At 43.3% G+C, this 20431-nt stretch overlaps 2 protein-coding genes across 2 annotated transcripts; both read right to left on the bottom strand.

Annotated features, from left to right (window-relative positions):
- Nucleotides 1-992: 992 nt before the first annotated feature.
- Nucleotides 993-6217, bottom strand: LOC139460767 (ependymin-related protein 1-like). Its single transcript, XM_071242239.1, has 6 exons — nucleotides 6062-6217; nucleotides 4531-4641; nucleotides 3981-4065; nucleotides 2422-2583; nucleotides 1715-1812; nucleotides 993-1149 (listed from the first exon to the last, which is right to left on the bottom strand). The coding sequence occupies exons 1-6, from the start codon at nucleotides 6194-6196 to the stop codon at nucleotides 1099-1101; spliced, it is 642 nt and encodes a 213-aa protein (XP_071098340.1). The 5' UTR covers nucleotides 6197-6217; the 3' UTR covers nucleotides 993-1098.
- A 4223-nt stretch (nucleotides 6218-10440) lies between these two features.
- LOC139460768 (chymotrypsin-like protease CTRL-1) lies at nucleotides 10441-19383 on the bottom strand. The gene is made up of 7 exons (XM_071242240.1): nucleotides 19308-19383; nucleotides 16813-16959; nucleotides 16329-16420; nucleotides 14391-14488; nucleotides 12987-13255; nucleotides 11389-11528; nucleotides 10441-10696 (listed from the first exon to the last, which is right to left on the bottom strand). The coding sequence occupies exons 1-7, from the start codon at nucleotides 19366-19368 to the stop codon at nucleotides 10487-10489; spliced, it is 1017 nt and encodes a 338-aa protein (XP_071098341.1). The 5' UTR covers nucleotides 19369-19383; the 3' UTR covers nucleotides 10441-10486.
- Nucleotides 19384-20431: the final 1048 nt, after the last annotated feature.

Consider the following 20431-nt stretch of genomic DNA (forward strand, 5'->3'; position numbering starts at 1 on the left):
CACCAGAACAGGCTTCGCACATTGTACCCATGTCGGGAATCGAACCCGGGTCTTCGGCGTGACGAGCGAACGCTTTAACCACTAGGCTACCCGACCGATTCCTGGCTCGAATCACTCTTGGGTGACTTGGGTCAAGGCTCAGATCGCCCCACCCTCGTAGGCACCCTCACTCCTAAGACTCACAAAGGTTATGAGAAGATTGGGCCAACGTCTGATAGTGTTTATTCATAATACTGACCATAGGCTTTAGTACGTGTTATAGTTATGGGTGTGTATACAGTATTTTGTTGTAAGGTAACATATTAGGACCTCTTAGGTTCATAATATGTAACATGTACATCGACATTTTTTTGTTCGTTACAGCATTGTTACTTGATATAAACGAGTGAGTGAGTATGGTTTTACGCCGCTTTTAGCAATATTCCAGCAATATCACGGCGGGGGACACCACAAATGGGCTTCACACATTGTACCCATGTCGGGATTCGAACCCGGGTCTTCAGCGTGACGAGCGAACGCTTTAACTACTAGGCTACCCGACCGCCCCTTGAAATTTCTGTAAACTTGTATGACGGAATATTTATGTAATATTTATCTATGAACTGTTTTCTAAGTTCAGCATACAGCGGACAAAGTAGTAAGAAATGGTATCCACTTTCTACAGTGTTTACATTACAAAACTGACAAATCCTGTGTTCTCTTAAGATCCCCATGTGTCTTCCCGTCTCGATAAAGTTGGTTGGTTGGTTTGTGGTTTAACGCCGCACTCAGCAATATTCCAGCTATATGAGGGCGGTCTGTAAATAATCGAGTCTGGACCAGACAATCCAGTGATTAATATCATGAGCATCGATCTACGCAATTCGGATACGATGACATGCATCAACCAAATCAGCGATTTGAGTTGGCTACACCGGCCGCCGTGATGTGACTATTGCTACCCGTCGCTAACATAACAAACAGTACAAGAATAAGGCGACATCATTCTGCCTGTGACTCTTTATTAATCTCAGATTGACACGTTGTTTCTGTCACGTGCTTCTGTACTTGGCAGAACAGCGCCCACTCGTGGTGAGACAGTTAGTCCAAGGGAGGTAACTACAGGTGGAGACCAAGCAGACCACGCCTCTCACTCTTATGGCCATGTTGCTGAAATGACAATACATAGATAACAGAAGATTTCTGACAGAGCACTGATGTGAAGAATTAACAAAGGACTGAGGGGGTGATAACGGCGTTAATGAAAATAATAACGTTTCAACTGTGTCAGGGGGCGGTCGGGTAGCCTAGTGGTTAAAGCGTTCGCTCGTCAGGCAGAAGACCCGGGTTCGATTTCCCACATGGTTACAACGTATCAAACCCATTTCTGGTGTCCTCCGCCGTGATATTGCTGGAATATTGCTAAAAGCGGCGTAAAACCATACTCACTCACTCACTCAACTGTGTCAGCTACGCTATCTGCATGACCTCTCCAACCTGTCTGGTATTCGGGTTGGAACGACCCACAACACCATATTCCTTGTCGTAACAGACGGCCCCCCTCCGTGGTCTAGTGGTATAGCGTCCGCCTGGAAAGCGGAAGGTCCGGAGTTCGAACCCCGGCTGCGTCATACCAAAAGACGTTAAAAGATGGTACCTGTTACCCTGTCTGGCGCTCGACATTAAGTGGCTAAAACAAGGACTGGTCTGAGAGATAAAAAAAGACAGCACTTACCATCTTGGCTTGTTGACAGGACTCTGGTGGGTCGAAGACAGATGGGTCTTTGATGCCAGGAGTAATGTTTACAAACCCAGTATCGCTCATAATGGCAGCTGAAACAGAGAGAAAGAACATCTTTTGTCTTTTTTGTCTTTGTTTGTTGTTTAACGCCGCACCCCTTATTGTGGGAGGAAAGCCCCAAGTGATGCAGGTCTCAGACGTTTACCACTTTGGAGAAACCCTAGAGCACGGGTATGGTTCTGACAAACCTCGAAACATAATTGGGGCGAACCGGAATTCGAACCCACAATCATACGTTTCTGGCGCGCCCAAGGGACGCAACTCTGCACAGCGAATCGCGGCGCCTTAGACGACTGGGCCACCCGTGCCCCCAGATTGGGATGAGCATTGCGGAATGATTTAAACTCCCTTAATAATATGAATAACAAACGCGCGTCATAACGCGACATGACGCTCTCGTTTCCTTCTTGTTGTGACGTTAACTTGTTTTCCGTGTCTTCAGTGACTGATGACGAATGAAGGAAAATCTAACGCCAAACCGTCAGCTCGTCTTGCATTCTCTGTGGAGCTGAGAAGGCAGTTTTAATGCAAGCTGATCAGTGACTAGGGTAATGCTGGCATGACCCTCTGTTGTACGCACTACTGCGTTTATAAGAGACAAAAAACATACATGGATGATAGCAATGTGTTCAGTGACGTACTTTGGCCCATGTCGCCGTAGACGACCTCGGCGATGGGGATGCAGCCTGTTGCGGTGAAGGAGACAAAGGCTGTGAAGGGGTCCTGCTTAATCATGTACGACGTTGCCTGCAGCATATTGTCACCGGCACCGTAGTAAAAATTACCGAGCTGCTTTGCATCATCTGTAGGAAACAAAAGTCAGAAGGTTCTGGTTGATATCATTACAATGTGAGTCAAAGGTAACTCACACTGTGAATATTGTGCATAGGTAAGGCAAAAGTGATGGTAGCTCACATATTTTGACATAGACTTACGACTGCCGTAGCGCTAATGTGATCGTAACTCACATACTTTAACATAAGACTTACGACAGTCTGAGCGATGAGGTGATCGTAACTCATATACTTTAACATAGACTTACGACTGTCGTAGCGCTAAGGTGATCGTAACTCATGTACTTTAACATAGACTTACGACAGTCGTAGCGCTAAGGTGATCGTAACTCATGTACTTGAACATAGACTTACGACTGTCGTAGCGCTAAGGTGATCGTAACTCCCATACTTTAACATAGACTTACGACAGTCGTAGCGCTAATGTGATCGTAACTCCCATACTTTAACATAGACTTACGACAGTCGTAGCGCTAATGTGATCGTAACTCACATACTTTAACATAGACTTATGACTGTCGTAGCGCTAAGGTAATTGTAACTCACATACTTGAACATTGACTTACGACAGTCGTATCGCTAAGGTGATCGTAACTCACATACTTTAACATAGACTTACGACAGTCGTAGCGCTAAGCGTACTTTAACATAGACTTACGACAGTCGTAGCGCTAAGGTAATTGTAACTCATATACTTTAACATAGACTTACGACTGTCGTAGCGCTAAGGTGATCGTAACTCACATACTTTAACATAGACTTACGACAGTCGTAGCGCTAAGGTGATCGTAACTCATGTACTTTAACATAGACTTACGACAGTCGTAGCGCTAAGGTGATCGTAACTCATGTACTTGAACATAGACTTACGACTGTCGTAGCGCTAAGGTGATCGTAACTCCCATACTTTAACATAGACTTACGACAGTCGTAGCGCTAATGTGATCGTAACTCCCATACTTTAACATAGACTTACGACAGTCGTAGCGCTAATATGATCGTAACTCACATACTTTAACATAGACTTATGACTGTCGTAGCGCTAAGGTAATTGTAACTCATATAATTTAACATAGACTTACGACTGTCGTAGCGCTAAGGTGATCGTAACTCACATACTTTAACATAGACTTACGACTGTCGTAGCCAAGGTGTCGGAGCATCGATCCACGAAATTGGGATATGATGATATGTATCAACCAAGTCAGCGAGCCTGACCAACCGATCCCGTTAGTCGCCTATTAACACAAGCATGGGTTACTGAAGACCTATTCTAACCAGTATCTTCACGGGTCTCCTTATGTTTGCCCGGTACTGGAAGACTAACAGGCCGCCCTGATAGAACTGATGGTGTTCGCTGCGACATTAAACAACATTCACTCCATCACTAAGATCACTAAGATCACCTGGGATGCAGGCCTTTTTGAAGGGTTGGTCAACTGGAGTCACCGCACAATCTCCCGTCATCTCGTTGAAGTTATACATCAGTTTCTGCAAAAGTCATCACATGGATTATAAGCTTTGATGACGTCATGTGTGCATCGCTGTAGTCAAATGTGACGTCATTTTCACGCGCCTCTGTGCACGCAGTGCCTCTTTCAACAAAGTGATACAGCGGGTTTTTTGGTTTGTTGTTTAACGCCGCACTCTGCAATTTTTCAGCTATATGACGGCGGCCTGTAAATAATCGAGTCTGGACCAGACAATCCTGTGATTCACAACATGAGCATCGATCAACGCAATTGGGATCGATGACATGCATCAACCAAGTCAGCGAGCCCGACCACCCGATCCCGTTAGTCGCCTTTTACGACAAGCATAGTTGCCTTTTACGGCAAGCATGGGTTGCTGAAGACCTATTCCTCCCCAGATCATCACGGGTACAAACACGGGACATTTCAATGTAGTAGAGTATAGAGGGCCACACGTGGGATTCATCCTTCTGGACATACTTACCTTGTTGTAGTCGATGATGGTCATGTTCTTCAACGTCATGCCGTCAACCATGGTGGTGGTGGTAGCAGCCAGCATCATGTCGGTGAAGTCGTAGGACATTGAGGTCGTTGTCTGTAGTAGAAGTCAATGATTATTTTTATTAGAGAAAAGTCCATCAGTTGTATCGGTGACATAGATAATGTCTGACACAATTTTGACTTGGGTAAAAAAAATAAAAAAATAAAAAAAACATTAAAAAAACACACTTTTGACTTGGGTCATTTGTTCCCGCGTTGTTTTTTTTGTTTGTGAACAAGTGAACACTTGACTTGAACACTATAGTAGCTATTTGAAAGTGGTTGGTTGGTTGGTTGGTTTGTTGTTTAACGCCGCACTCAGCAATATTCCAGCTATATGACGGCGGTCTGTAAATAATCGAGTCTGGACCAGACAACCCAGTGATTAATATCATTCCAAACTACCTTTTGAGAAGGCCGAGAAAGAATGAAACAGCAATCATGCGGGCTCGCTCGCCTGTTTTTTTTTTGTTTTTTTTTGCGACCGCCTTGGTTCCACAAATTTAATATTTTCGGGTTTCATTTCTAACTCGCATTTTTCCAACTGTGTCTTCCCGTTCTCTTGGGAACTAATGTTTGAATCTGGCGGTAACTGAACATGTCATTTGACACATCCGCATTTGACACATTTGTTCCGATTCATTTCAGTCTGACTGTTGCAGTTCTTCTAGGCTCTTCCCTTGATTGACTGAGGTGTTTTTTTATCCTACTCTCCGTTGATTGGCTACTGACTTTATGGGCGTGTCAAGTTATGTGCATAAATTAAACGATCACGTGATTCATGTTACGACACAGCATGTATTCCTACGCCTGGAATGTTTATCAATCTCGTCATTTTTGTCTGCTTTGATATATACGACTGTTTGGGTAAACTATTGTAGATAACACATGTTTTCGTTGTCGAATATAATTATAAGGATTGACGCTGATTCATACAGTTTGCACTTCGGTTTTCATACCTCAATGAACCGAAAATCTACAGTCAATCCTGTGTTTGGCCGGTATTTACTTCACTATTACCGCGTTCATAAAAAAATGATAAGATATTATAACTGCCGAGCAAATGCAAGTATGACTTGAGAATTGGATTTCACCATCAAATAACAAACGTTATCAAAACATTACTTAGCTGTGAGAACAGTCGCCGAAACACTGCAATGTTAATGCTCAAAACACAACCTACCCTTATCAAATACATCACCATTGAATAACCATTTCGTGTTTGTTTCATTTTAAATCATCATCACACATGGGTGTTACTTTCTTTTGCCCGGTTGTTAAAATTCAGAATAAATACGGGGCGGTCGGGTAGCCTAGTGGTTAAAGCGTTCGCTCGTCACGCCGAAGACCCGGGTTCGATTCACGGCATGGGTACAATGTTCGAAGCCCATTTCTGGTGTCCCCGCCGTAATATTGCTGGAATATTGCTAAAAGCAGCGTAAAACCATACTCACTCACTCACTCAGAATAAATACCTGAGCCGAGGTACTCTTCCCGTTGGTCACAGTCCCGACGATGCTGCCAGCAATTCCCTCCCATTGGTCGGGGGTGCAGCACTGATCGGCTACAGCCAGGGCAATGAACAGAGCAGAGACAACGAGTTTCAGCATGGCGACAGGTGTGTGATGCTTCGACGGAATGGGCGTCAGCTCCATGTCTTATATATACATGCACCCGTGTGTGTGGGGGGCTGTTGTCATTGGCTGGATGGCTGACTAGTGTAACCAGAGCCATATGTTTGTGTTTGTGTGTGAGTATACATTAAGCATGCTCAACTGCTGCAACCCGAGATGTGTTTAAGTTATTGAGTCGGGTTTAACCGTATTTTAATCCTGTTTGAACAGAACTTCGGCCAGCTGATGCTACTTGAAGCAATAAACGCCAGACAATGACAGACACAGTCAGTCAACAGTAAAATGTGCGTTCGACAGTGCTCGCGTTCGATTCTAAACCCTTGACGAGCCTGGTGAACGCGGGATGGCCAAAGAATGATCGAATATAAAAAGTCAACGTCAGAGAATAACCTGTCGCAATTATCTGCCGAAACAGATTCCACTTGGTGTAAAAGATTTGTTTGTTTGTTTGTTTGTTTGTTGCTTAACGCCAACAATCTCCATATATACCCTGGACCCATTCGCCATCATAACTTCGTTCCGTTCTCGATTCGAATGGCATGACACTCAAAACATCCGTCCAATCCAATTTCCGTTTGTCCAACATGGATACCGGGTGAGACTTTGTAGATTTGGTTAGTTCGTTTGTTGTTTAACGCCGCACTCAGCAATATTCCACCTGTATAACGGCGGTCTGTAAATAATCGCGTCTGGACCAGACTATCCAGTGATTGATAGCATGAGCATCGATCCATGCAATTAGGATCGATGACATGCTTCAACCAAGTCAGAGAGCCTGACCATCCGATCCCGTTAGTCGCCTTTTACGACAAGCATAGTCGCCTTTTACGGCAAGCATAGTCGCCTTTAACGGAAGCGTAAAAGACAAAATATAAGCGAAAAGCACATGAAAGGATCACTGACAATCTGTAATGACACCAGGTGTTCGCGAAAAGTGGTTAGCATGTCCTGCCCTACGGGTAGCACCCGTCACTCAAACAATTTGCATAAAAAAGTAATGTATACCTTCCATACGAAGGCGGCCTGCAAACAACAAGCCTTGACCAGACAATCCAGTGATGAACCAGACAATCCGATGACACGCCCCTGACATACGAAGGCGGCTTGTAAACAACAAGCCTTGACCAGACAATCCAGTGATGAACCAGACAATCCGATGACACGCTCGTGCCATACGAAGGCGGCCTGCAAACGACAAGCCTTGACCAGACAATCCAGTGATGAACCAGACAATCCGATGACACGCCACTGCTATACGAAGGGGGACTGCAAACGACAGGCCGTGACCAGACAATCCAGTGATGAACCAGACATTCCGATGACACGCTCGTGCCATACGAAGGCGGCTTGTAAACAACAAGCCTTGACCAGACAATCCAGTGATGAACCAGACAATCCGGTGAAACGATCTGGTATGCACGTTTACTGATTATGTTGAAACTAAAACCTTTCAAAGTGTTCTTTTTGAGTTACGTACGTCTGCTGCTGCAAGTACAGAGAGATATAAAGCGATTCTGACTGTAAGGGATGCACTGGTACAGTAAACTATGTTTATAACGAACACGCTTATAACGAACTTACTTTTTTTGTCCCCAAGATTTGCTGTAGTTATGCTGTATATATGCTGATAACGAACTACGGTTAAAACGAAGTATAATTAGCGGTCCCTATGAGTTCGTAATAACCGTAGTGCCCTGTATTTGTAACCTCTAATCGTCTACAAGTGAACATTCTTCCATAATTTAATGCAACCAATGTGCTATTATGTGTTGGGCACGGGATAGCAATTGGTCTCAGATGCTTCCCCTTAGTTGTGTCAGGATTCGGTGATCCTGTGATTAATGCTTACATTCACCCAGATTTTGATCCTTTGTTTGTCAGCACCATAACCATGTGATCACGGGGACCTGAAAGTGAAATTACCTGCACGACCTCTCCACATTAAACTGGAACAGTGTAATACAAACTGGCGGGCAAAAGTATACACTTGAAAATTGGATTTGACCAACACATAACAAACGATGTCAAAACTTTAAAAGACTGAAAACAGTCGCCGATCCCGAAACACTGCAGACTTAAGGTCCAAAACACAACTATGACACCCGTATCAAATACATCACCATCGAGACCCCTTTAGGTAAAAGAAGATAGTTTTCAAACAATGGTATTTATAGTAGATCCTTTGGAGCTGATAGTTATAGAGTTATAGTTATTTGTCATTACTCTGTCTACTGTTGAGGCTAGCCACTTTGTATCAATCAACAAGTGTGTTCAATACTTCGCTGAGTCCAAGTGAAGATTCCGGGGTAGAAAAGGTCTTAGCAACCCATGCTTGCCGTTATAGGCGACTATGCTTGTCGTAAAAGGCGTCTATGCTTGTCGTAAGGGGTGACTAACGGGATCGGGTGGTCAGTCTCGATGACTTGGTTCATGCATGTCATTGTATCCCAATTGCGTGGATCGATGCTCATGATGTCAATCACTGGATTGTCTGGAAAAGACTATTTTACAGACCGCCGTCATATAGCTGGAATATTGCTGAGTGCGGCGTTTAACAACAAACCAACCAACCAACCGATATGATTGATTCTCTTCCCATTTATATACATGTATTCGCTTATCGTGCGGCGTTAAACAACAAACAAACAAACAAACAAACAAACAATACTTCGCTGAGTCCACCAGAGTTAAGTAATCTACTGAGATGAACCAGTTACACTGGATAGTGTTTATATTGGCGTCCATTTTATTAAAATTACCAACTCGTTTTGTTAAATTAATTTTATTCGTTACAGTTACATATATTTCAATTGACGCATAGCCTTTACACCCGAGTACACTCCTTGACCTACTGTATCGGACGATTTCGACATCCATTATCCGCTTAGTGGTAAACCGATCAGAAGGCCTCGCTCATAAGTGTTTACCGCACTCCATGCCGACACATCGGTTTAGCGTGTTGACTCACACACACGTGAGCTTAATTTCAGCTGATTCAGCAACATTTATGTTCTGGGGGTGGGGTGGGGTGGGGTGGTGGTGGCGGGGGAGGGTATCGTAGTGGTGGTTGGGGTGGGGGAGGTGATTTAGAGGGGTGTGTTTCTCGAGACGGAATATTTTTTCTGCCATTGCTTCATGAAATACAATTCATTTTCTGGAAGAGTTGGATGGATTCCATTTCGTTTTGACAAACAACATATTATTGAACTGCTTATTTTATTAAACCTGCGGCAAATTATTGTTCAATGTTACCTGGAACTAATTATGTATTTAAACAAAAGCTACCCCTCACCCAAACATCAAATAATCGGTCACTTCGGGGTGAACATTGTGTGCTAGCATGTGAGTTGTACTCCAGAAATGGGCTTCACACATTGTACCCATGTCGGGAATCGAACCCGGGTCTTCGGCGTGACGAGCGAACGCTTTAACCACTAGGCTACCTGACCTTTAGCTCAACATCCTGGCCTTTAATCATCCGCACAGAAGCTGTCCTAATACCGACCCGTGAAGATCCGGGGTAGAATAGGTCTTCAGCAACCCCCGCTTGCTGTAGAAGGCGACTATGCTTGTCGTAAAAAGCGACTAACGGGATCGGGTGGTCAGGCTCGCTGACTTGGTTGACGATGTCATCGTATCCCAATTGTGTGGATCGATGCTCATGATATTAATCACTGGATTTTCTGGTCCAGACTTATATTTATATCTCCAAACTTCCATTTCTCATTACTTTTGAACACGTGAAAATCCGGGACAGATTAGTTCTTCTGCAACCCACGCTTGCCGACTATGCTTGTCGTAAGAGGCGACTAACGGGATCGGGTGGTCAGGCTCGCTGACTTGGTTGATGTATGTCATCGTGTCCCAATTGCGTGGATCGATGCTCATGATGTAAATCACCGCATGTCTGGTCCAGACTCGATTATTTACAGACCGCCGTCATACAGCTGTAATATTGCCGAGTGCGGCGTTAAACAACTAACAAACAAACAAACATTTCTTTTGAGTATACTACTACTTTTAGTGCAATTACTCAAAGTGAGCGCATGCACAGCTGACGTGTCAAGTATGTGACGTCACTGCGAACGACATCATATCCATACAGACCGACAGCCACAGACTTGAATGTTTTTCAAAGAGACGGTCACTAGCCGATTCAAGCTAGATTCTTTAACTTTAGATTCTATGAATTCAGTATTCACACATACAATACAAGAGTGTTTGTTATTTGTTTAATGTTCAGTGTGCACGGGATTGGACAACGATCTAGAGATAGTGTAAGCCGGTGAGTTCCGTGCCCCGGCGGGTTGACTTGGTGTAGTATTGCATGACGGTATTGATCCAGTCCCGGAAGTACGGCACATTCGTGTAGACACCCGGGGTGTATGCGTCTGCGCAGTTGTAGCCCCACGATACTATTCCGGCTACTTCCCAGAGACCGTTCCTCTTGCAAACCATCGGCCCGCCGGAGTCCCCCTAGACTCAAAGAACACGAGATAAGCATAACAGTGAAAGTGATGACGACAATAATAATTTAAAATAATAATGATAATAAAAAAACGACAATATAATAATAGTTATACTAATACCACTGCTGCTACAACTAGTAGCAGTATTACAAATAATCACACTACTGCCACCAGTAATAATAATAATAATGATGACGACGATGACGACGATGATGATGATGATAATAATAATAATGAGTGAGTATGGTTTTACGCCGCATTCAGAAATATTCCAGCAATATCACATCTGGGAACACCAGAAAATAATCATAATGATGATATTGATGGTGACAATATACCAGTAATAATACGTGTATGTGCCGTAAATAAATAATCTATTTCAGTGGTATACAATCTGCATTAAATAAATTAAAATACCACTTAAGGCGAATTATGTGTCCCGAGAGAATTAACACAAAATGGTCATCTAAACCTCTAAAGCCATGATTGTATCACAGCTAGTACTGTTAGCACAGTCAAAAACTTCTTCAAAGTCTCACCCGGTATCCATGTTGGACAAACGGAAATTGGATTGGACGGATGTTTTGAGTGTCATGCCATTCGAATCGAGCACAGAACGAGGTTATGATGGCGAATGGGTCCAGGGTATATATGAAGATTTATGGAGATATAGTAGCCTGGATAAGCGAGGATGGTTACCTGGCAGGTGTCCTGTCCCCCGCGTTTGTTGCCGGCGCACAGCTCGGAGGCGGGGATTGTCCGGTCCATCAGATAGGAGCAGATGTCATTCTTCACCAGAGGCAGGTCCACCTTGAACAGGCGCCGGGTGCCGTACCCGTCTGAGGTGGAAGCGTTAATACAGACAATATCAACATACCCGTCTGGGGTGGAAGCGTTAATAAAGGCAATATCAACATACCCGTCTGGGGTGGAAGCGTTAATACAGACAATATCAACATACCCGTCTGGGGTGGAAGCGTTAATACAAACAATATCAACATACCCGTCTGGGGTGGAAGCGTTAATACAGACAATATCAACATACCCGTCTGGGGTGGAAGCGTTAATACAGACAATATAAACATACCCGTCTGGGGTGGAAGCGTTAATACAGGCAATGTCAACATACCCGTCTGGGGTGGAAGCGTTCATACAGACAATGTCAACATACCCGTCTGGGGTGGAAGCGTTCATACAGACAGTGTCAACATACCCGTCTGGGGTGGAAGCGTTCATACAGACAATGTCAACATACCCGACAAGGGCTTTAGCATTCATACAGACAGTGTCAGCATACCTGTCTGGGGTGGAAGCGTTCATACAGACAGTGTCAACATACCTGTCTGTGGTGGAAGCGTTCATACAGACAATGTCAACATATTCGTCTGGGGTGGAAGCGTTCATACAGACAATGACAACATACCCCACAAGGACTGAAGTGTTGATACAGACAATGACAACATACCCCACAAGGACTGAAGTGTTCATACAGACAATGTCAACATACCCCACAAGGACTGAAGTGTTCATACAGACAATGACAACATACCCCACAAGGACTGAAGTGTTGATACAGACAATGTCAACATACCCCACAAGGACTGAAGTGTTGATACAGACAATGACAACATACCCCACAAGGACTGAAGTGTTCATACAGACAATGTCAACGTACCCCACAAGGACTGAAGTGTTCATGCAGAAAATATTTGCATTTAAAACCGTAAAACCAACCCGTGACTGACACATGTGACAACGAATTACTGTATAACTTTGGGGATGATAACTCGAAGTTCGACCTGAATCAATTATGACGTGACAAGCAAGTGACGTCGCATCAATCATTATGACGTCATGATATCCGTACCGGCCAGTCAGGCGACTTGTACGGTTGTTCACAAGAAAGCGACTGGCCAACCAGATAGCAAGATTCTTTAACGAGTAAACATAATATGTGCCACCCTGCCCACGACACACATGCCCGGAACAGAAATGTTATCAAACCCCACCAGGACAAAATTGTTTGATTGTTTGACGCAGCGCTCAGCAATATTCCAGCTATATGACGGCGGTCTGTAATTAATCGAGTCTGGACCAGACAATCCAGTGATTGACATCATCAGCATCGATCAACGCAATTGGGATGCGACCACATACATCAACCAAGTCAGTGAGCCTGACCACCCGATCCCGTTAGTCGCCTCTTGCGACAATCATAGTCGCCTTTTACGGGTTGCTGAAGACCTATTCTACCCTGGATCTTCACCCGTATCCCTTCCTGTACGAGATAAACGTACCTGTATGCATAGCGCCCCACCCCGTAGCCGTGCAATACATGCCGTCAAATGTCTCATTCTTTGACGGAAGACACACCGGGCGTATATATTTCGTGTAAGCCTGGGTCTGGGTCGCTATTTTCAACATGGCGATGTCGTTCGTGTTGGTGGTGGTATTGAAGCCGCTGTGGACGATGAGAGTTTCTAACTTGACGATCTTCTCATGGCCGTCCACCACAGCTCGATCGTACTCGCCCAGAATGGCGTTCCATGCGAACGGGTTCTTGTCGCTGTGAAAAATCAGTCAAGATCTACTTTCTTTGACACACTTGGAATGAGATCTTCGCATTATTCATTCTTGACGATTAATAAATCTTTATTTTTCTGGAACGCGACAATGCGAGATTTTGTGCAAAGTACATTTCGTTGAATTTGTTTGTATTTAAGATCGCGAAAACACCAACGACAATCCTGCTTACAGAATCCAATATTCTTGCGAGTCATGTTCAAAGAATTTATTATTCTTACCCTGGGTCAAATTTTTATCAGTAAATTATCTTTCACCGTCCTTGGCGTGATAATGTTAACAGGATTATAATTTTCTCAGTGAAAGTATAGTAAACTGCCGGGCAAAAGAAAGTATACCCCTATGTTTGATGGTGGCTACAACGAAACAAACAAGAAATGGTTATTCGATGGTGATGTATTTGATACGGGTATCATTGTTGTTGTTTTGTACCTCAAGTTTGCTGCGTTTCGGTGACTGTTTTCAGCCTTGTAACGTTTTGATAACGTTTGTAATGATTTGGTCAAATCCAATTGTCTTTTGCCCGGCGGTTTTTGTGTCAATACTCACAATAATTATTGACAATAAGGATTGTGTATCTAAGCGAAGCAATATCATTTTTGATATTCAGAATTTTGTATCTAATGTATATAGAAGTGAACACTTAGTTTGGAAAGCAAAGGCCAAAGAAATACTTATGACTGTTTGTTACTGCTGTGCAATTCACGACCAGGAAAAAAATATATTTGCTTTAGAAAAGCTGGATGTAATCGAACAAACCATTCAAACTGATCCATTGTCATTTAGAGTGAGTGAGTGAATTGCGTTTAACGCACTTTAATCAGTATTCCAGTTATACCACAGCGTGTCAGTTTAATGTGGGAGGAAAGCCTGAAGTGATGCAGGTTTTAGACTTTTACAACTTTGGTGAAACCCACGGTTAGTGCTGCCAAACCTAGAACCATAATCGGATCTGAACCCACAATCAAAGGTTTCTGGCGTGCCCAAGGGACGCAACTCTGAAGAGCGAAATGCGGCGTCGTGGACGACAGGCCAACACGTTTCCACTCAATTTTAAAACTCCGTTATTGATTTAGATGTCAGATAGGTAACGTAGTAACGTGAAGGCATGATGTTACTCTTGGAAGCAGTGAGCTGCAGTTAGAATCCATTTGTCACTGATGAGGATGCCCCCGCACTCGTGGTCCTTGTGAGCTTCGTAAACCCTCAAAGACACCTGTGAGTAGAAACAGTACCACGTGACGAAATATGAAAAGTCAACACCAGAGAACACCCATCTTCCCGAGGCAAGAGAGTTAACTGACTTTAAAAGTCCAGTTTCCACCCTTGCAGAACTAGGCTGGAATTACTGGGCTCGATCGTAGCGCCACCAGTGGCTATTACCAGCTATGTCCCTTCTAACCCTCTCCTATGGACCAATCAGATTCCACCTCTCGAATCACTTGCGTTTCCTTCACACAAAATGGTGGCGCCCAGTCAGGACGATCTGATCGATAATCAAGATCTATATTGTGATAAAACGGGTCTTACATCGCGAAATGCATCAAATCACGTGAGCAGCTTGATTAAAAACATGAAAAGATTTGGAATAATATCTGTTGACAACGAGTTGGCGGTGCACATGCTTTGCAAATACTGCAGTCGATCGAAATCTACACGACAGTTTACGAATCGGATTTCGATTTCGGTGCGCGATTTTGATTGGACTATGCATAGACTCGTTAGTTCAGCCAAAATGTAACTCCATAATACCAGCCTAGTTCGGCAAGGGTGGAATCTTGACTTTTATAGTCAGTTAACTCCTTTGCCTCTGGAAGATGGAGAACACCAGTCTCGAGTATCCGACGAAACAGATTCCCTGGGCGCGAAAAGCAAAACAACGATGAAAACAACACGAATTAATGCAGCTTTGAACGCACTAAGTTGCTCAGTGCCGAGTCAACTAAATGTGGAAAGAAAGCGGAAAGTAATAAAAAAATATCTTAGACATTACTACTTTTGTGAAAACCAAGACCAGGAGTTTGATGCCGACAAACCAAAAATCACTATCAGGGCGAATATAGGCATCAAACCCACAATCATAAGATCCTGGTATATTGGCGGAGAACTGAAAACGAAGAATCTCTATAACGTGTTTGGCACGGAATGGCTCTGACAGATAAAGGATCATTATCGGGACGAATCTCAGAAAATAATTCCGGAAAAAGAATAATCGAGAAAATTAAAGAACCACTGGATGTCTTGAAAAAATGCGTTTTTTGTATTCTTCAGAGAAGAAAATTGTTTATTACCCACGGGTTAGAAAAAAATCGAGTTATTAAAAATCGTATGTGCACCAGTGCAAATATCACTCCACGCGCAACAGTGTATAGTTTACGTCACCCGGACGGTAATGTTGACGCCATTCGAATCGTTTTGTGACGGAAGGTCGAAATGACGTCACACTAGAAACGACGTCATAGACTTAATTCTGTTTTCTTGGCCGGCGTTATTGTCGTAATCAGTGCACTTTTCTAAAGGGAGCTCAACACAATAAGAAATAATATAAGGGTAACTTAAATTATACACTGTTGCGCGTGGAGTGATATTTGCACTGGTGCACATACGATTTTTATTAACTCGGTTTTTTCTAACCCTGTGGGTAATAAACAATTTGAACGTGACGTCACATATCCCTATCCTATGACGTCACCTAACAACGGGAGTGATAATGGCCCGTCGTCAAGCAATATGAGGGTATTATCAAGTTACAGTGGCCCGCTCATTTCTGATAACATGCGGGCGATTTAATGATAATTCTATCCATTGTAGCTGTAATGGGTATTAAGGAAATTCTTGCTCTCGTATGTGTGTCATACTTATTTTACGAAACTCTCGCTCGGGAAATAAAAAAAAGGTCTGACACTCGTTTCGAAAGATCAGCATGACACATGCTCGCAAAATAATCTCTATCTGCCTTGAAGCAATGGTATAGACAGTATTCTTTCTCTGACAAAACTCCCTGACCGATATACAACATAGGTACACAGTATATTATAGAATTGCTACTGACTGACCTGCCATGGGAATTCGCCAGGGGCGGCAACTGTGCCCCCTACTATTCTGTTTGTTGCTGGTAGTGGGTCGGGAAAAGCAATTCCACACTGACCTACACAAATAGAGTTGTATTTATAGGTGCAGTGAGGTAGCCCAGTAGTTTAGCGTTCGCTTGTCACGCCGAAGACCCGGGTTCGATTCCCTATTTCCTAAAGGCGGCGTAAAACCACACTCACTCACTAATAAGGCCTGTCATATGTTTCAACTACACAATTTCTTAACCTGCCTCGGGTTTTAATACAAGAACAAAAATCCTTAAAAAATGGGTTCTGAGAAATATTTGTTTGTTTCCCTTTTCAGAGAAAATGATATATTTCCTGTAGCAGCCACCGAAACAATATCTTTTACCCGATGAATTTTGACCTACCGTCCTATATCTGGTGCCGAAAATTATTAGACCTAAAAAGATGTATGGCCTTAGTATAAGTTTTGTAATGATCACACCTGCTGCTATAGTCGTGACTGACGGATGTAGAGGCGGGATACAACACATCTCCTGGAAGCCACACCCATTGTAGGTGTACATGTAGCCGGAGAGACACTGGTTGTAGATGAAGTTGACGCAGGTGCCGGCGTATTGGCTCTCGCATTCTGAAACGTGGAAACGTCAATATAAGACAGATGTTTGCACTTGTTAACAGACTCAGTTACCGCCGTATTGGCTCTCACATTCTGAAACGTGGAAACGCCAATATGAGACAGATGTTTGCACTTGTTAACAAACTCAATTGCCGCCGAATTGGCTCTCACATTCTGAAACGTGGAAACGCCAATATAAGATAGATGTTTGCACTTGTTAACAGACTCAGTTACCGCCGTATTGGCTCTCACATTCTGAAACGTGGAAACGTCAATATAAGACAGATGTTTGCACTTGTTAACAGACTCAGTTACCGCCGTATTGGCTCTCACATTCTGAAACGTGGAAACGTCAATATAAGATAGATGTTTGCACTTGTTAACAAACTCAATTGCCGCCGTATTGGCTCTCACATTCTGAAACGTAGAAACGTCAATATAAGACAGATGTTTGCACTTGTTAACAAACTCAATTGCCGCCGTATTGGCTCTCACATTCTGAAACGTGGAAACGTCAATATAAGACAGATGTTTGCACTTGTTAACAGACTCAGTTACCGCCGTATTGGCTCTCACATTCTGAAACGTGGAAACATCATCGTCAATGTAAGACAGATGTTTGCACTTTTCCCCCCCATTCAATTCAGTATATGATATTACAGAGTAATACATTGATTAGGACGCTATGTGGTATACTTATTAGGTGGAGGTTATAAACCTATACAGCAGACAGCAAAATTAAAATTGGCTACAGGTGTCCAACAATGTTTACAAATGGTGAAACGGGCAGGCTACATCTGCCATGTTTATTAACTAAGTGTTAATCCTTCCAGCACATTAGTGGAAATTGTTCATGCTAAACAAATGTAAGACAGATGTTTGCACTTGTTAACAGACTCAGGTGCCACCGTATTGGCTCTCACAGACTGCCTTACGTTGACGTTCATACGACGGCCGTATGACAGTCGTCCGATCAAGCTCCTCACAGCGATATCCCGTTCTGAGAGTGTAACGAAGGTGTCACGCGCTGGGAAGGAGCTTGTCGTCCGACGTTCGTATGACTTCGTCTGGCAGTCATTTGTCAAAGCTGATCTTTCTTCTGACGACCGATCATTGAGAGGAGAATTAACGTTGAAAAATGACGTCACTGGTTAAGAGTCGGTTCAGAGTAGGAAAGGAGGTGTCAAGCGCTTTGGAGGAGCTTGGGTTCACTTGGTCCAACACGAGGTTCAAGGTCAAAATTGTGATGGTGTTTTGTTTATAAGTGATGCTCTGAGAAGCTTTATAATGCCACAATTACTACAGACTGGTACAAAACGCACGTATACAGAATACTGTCACAACTCAATGCATACACAAATTCAAGTGAAGTATGTCAACATTCAGCGGGTTACCTTACTCTGAAACATATTCACCAAGCTCTCATAATGGCAGGAACTGTTTGTTTGTTTTGTGTTGAACGCCGCACTCAGTAATATTCCAGCTTTATGACGACGGTCTGTAACTAATCGAGTCTGGACCAGACAATCCAGTGATTGACATCATGAGCATCGATCCATGCAATTAGGGTACGATGACATGCATCAACCATGTCATCGAGCCTGACCACCCGATCCCGTTGGTCGCCCCTTGCGACAAGCATAGTCACCTTGTATGGCAAGCATAGTCACCTTGTATGGCAAGCATGGGTTGCTGAAGATCTATTCTACCCCGGATCTTCACGGGTGGTTCATCAATAGTTACCACGCGTATTACCCATGCCCCAATGATAGGTTAGTGGAAATGGGGTTAAACGTCACGTTCAAGATTATTGCAATTATTGCATCCACGTGTGTGTAGCTGTTATACAAATTCGAACTCTCGCTGGTTTTATAGCGCTAGTCCACTGAGATACCATGCCGCAGTTTAACATGAATACCCCACTCAGACACAGTGTACTGACACCGAGCCGACCAGTCCTTGTTTTATCCCCGTGATGCAGAGCGTCAGGCAGGGAAGCAACACGTGCCATCTTTTTAACGTCTTTTGGTATGACGCGGCCTAGGGATCGAACTCCGGGCCTTCCGCTCTCAACATTCGCCCTATATATCATAACAACGGAGGCGGTCGCTCTTATAATGACACTTATCACACTCTGAAACACATTCACCAAGCAATCTCTAATGAAACACACAGTTACCATGGTAACCACACGCTAAAGACATTCACAAAGCTCTCAGAATATTATCCCAGAAACTGTCAAAGTTTGGCAACTGACATATGTTGATTTCAAATGAAAATGAAAGTGTCATTCCTATTTTCTTTCATAATCAACTTAATGTTGAGTTCGTATCTAATTATTAATCATTATCAATACTTACGCGTGAGAGAGGTGACATATCCAATATTACAAACAGAGAGTATAAAAACAAGTACCAACATTGTTTGCAAGATACTACAAAACTACAATAGTACAATATTGTATAAGTCATGGCAGGATAGTTAGAGATATTCCATATATCTCCCGAGATATCCAGTCCTATATAACCAAGTTGTTAACATAGTGGCCACTGTTTCATTTTATGAAGAAGGAGGTATCTAATATAAGTTCAACCAAAAAGCATTTAAATATAACACGAATGAAGAATGTGTTTATTGCAAGTCCTTGATACCGGTATGTCTCTGCTAAATTTCTGACAACCAAACAAATGCGCCCAGACAATGCTGCCATTTCCCACCAAAAGCTCTCAGTTTCGTCCAGTAATCTATTTTCAGATTCTTTTGCAGGAATTTGTTATCAGCACTAAACTGTGGATTGTATCTTATCTTATCTTTGCTGTGGTAGGCTAAAGAAGTGTTTTGTTCTATTACCTTAAAATTCTTTATACAACTAGTGAGTGAGTGAGTGAGTGAGTGAGTACGGTTTTACGCCGCTTTTAGCAATATTCCAGCAATATCACGGCGGGGGACACCAGAAATGGGCTTCACACATTGTACCCATGTCGAGAATCGAACCCGGGTCTCCGGCGTGACGAGGGAACGCTTTAACCACTAGGCTAACCGACCACCCTATACAATTAGCACTAAACTGTCTGGAGAAGAAAATATACACTTGAAAATTGGATTTGACTAGTATTAAAATACTTTACTGAGCTGAACAAAATCGCCAAAACATTACAAACTTAATGATCGGGTGGTCAGACTCGCTGACTTTGTTGATCCACGTCATTGTATTCCAATTGCGTAGTTCGATGCTCATGATGTCAATCACTAGATTGTCTGGTCCAGACTCAATTGTTTACAGACTGTCGTCATATAGCTGGAATATTGCTGAGTGAGGGGTTAAACAGCAGCTAAAGTAAACGTAATGAAGTAGCGACTGACTAGATCGGGTGGTCAGGCTCGGCGAAACATACAAAACACTCGGCTTGAGGTGAGGTGAAATGGGGTTGAACGTCGCGTTCGCGATGATTGCACTTGGTAAGCGAGGTGCATACACGTGTGT

The sequence above is a fragment of the Haliotis cracherodii genome, unplaced genomic scaffold (genome assembly GCF_022045235.1).
Source record: "Haliotis cracherodii isolate W230 unplaced genomic scaffold, xgHalCrac1.p SCAF_14, whole genome shotgun sequence".
Classification (NCBI taxonomy): Eukaryota; Metazoa; Mollusca; class Gastropoda; order Lepetellida; family Haliotidae; genus Haliotis; species Haliotis cracherodii.

What these genes read in the sequence shown, in the direction of transcription:
- LOC139460768 (XM_071242240.1), bottom strand. Translation starts at nt 19,368, where the DNA reads ATGTTGGTACTTGTTTTTATACTCTCTGTTTGTAATATTGGATATGTC. An exon ending in AGTCACGACTATAGCAGCAG is followed by an intron (nt 16,421 to 16,812) that starts GTGTGATCATTA and finishes CTATTTGTGTAG; the next exon opens with GTCAGTGTGGAATTGCTTTT. An exon ending in GCAGCTCACTGCTTCCAAGA is followed by an intron (nt 13,256 to 14,390) that starts GTAACATCATGC and finishes GATTTTTCACAG; the next exon opens with CGACAAGAACCCGTTCGCAT.
- LOC139460767 (XM_071242239.1), bottom strand. Translation starts at nt 6,196, where the DNA reads ATGCTGAAACTCGTTGTCTCTGCTCTGTTCATTGCCCTGGCTGTAGCC. An exon ending in CTACGGCGACATGGGCCAAA is followed by an intron (nt 1,813 to 2,421) that starts GTACGTCACTGA and finishes TCTCTGTTTCAG; the next exon opens with CTGCCATTATGAGCGATACT. An exon ending in CCTGTCAACAAGCCAAGATG is followed by an intron (nt 1,150 to 1,714) that starts GTAAGTGCTGTC and finishes TTGTCATTTCAG; the next exon opens with CAACATGGCCATAAGAGTGA.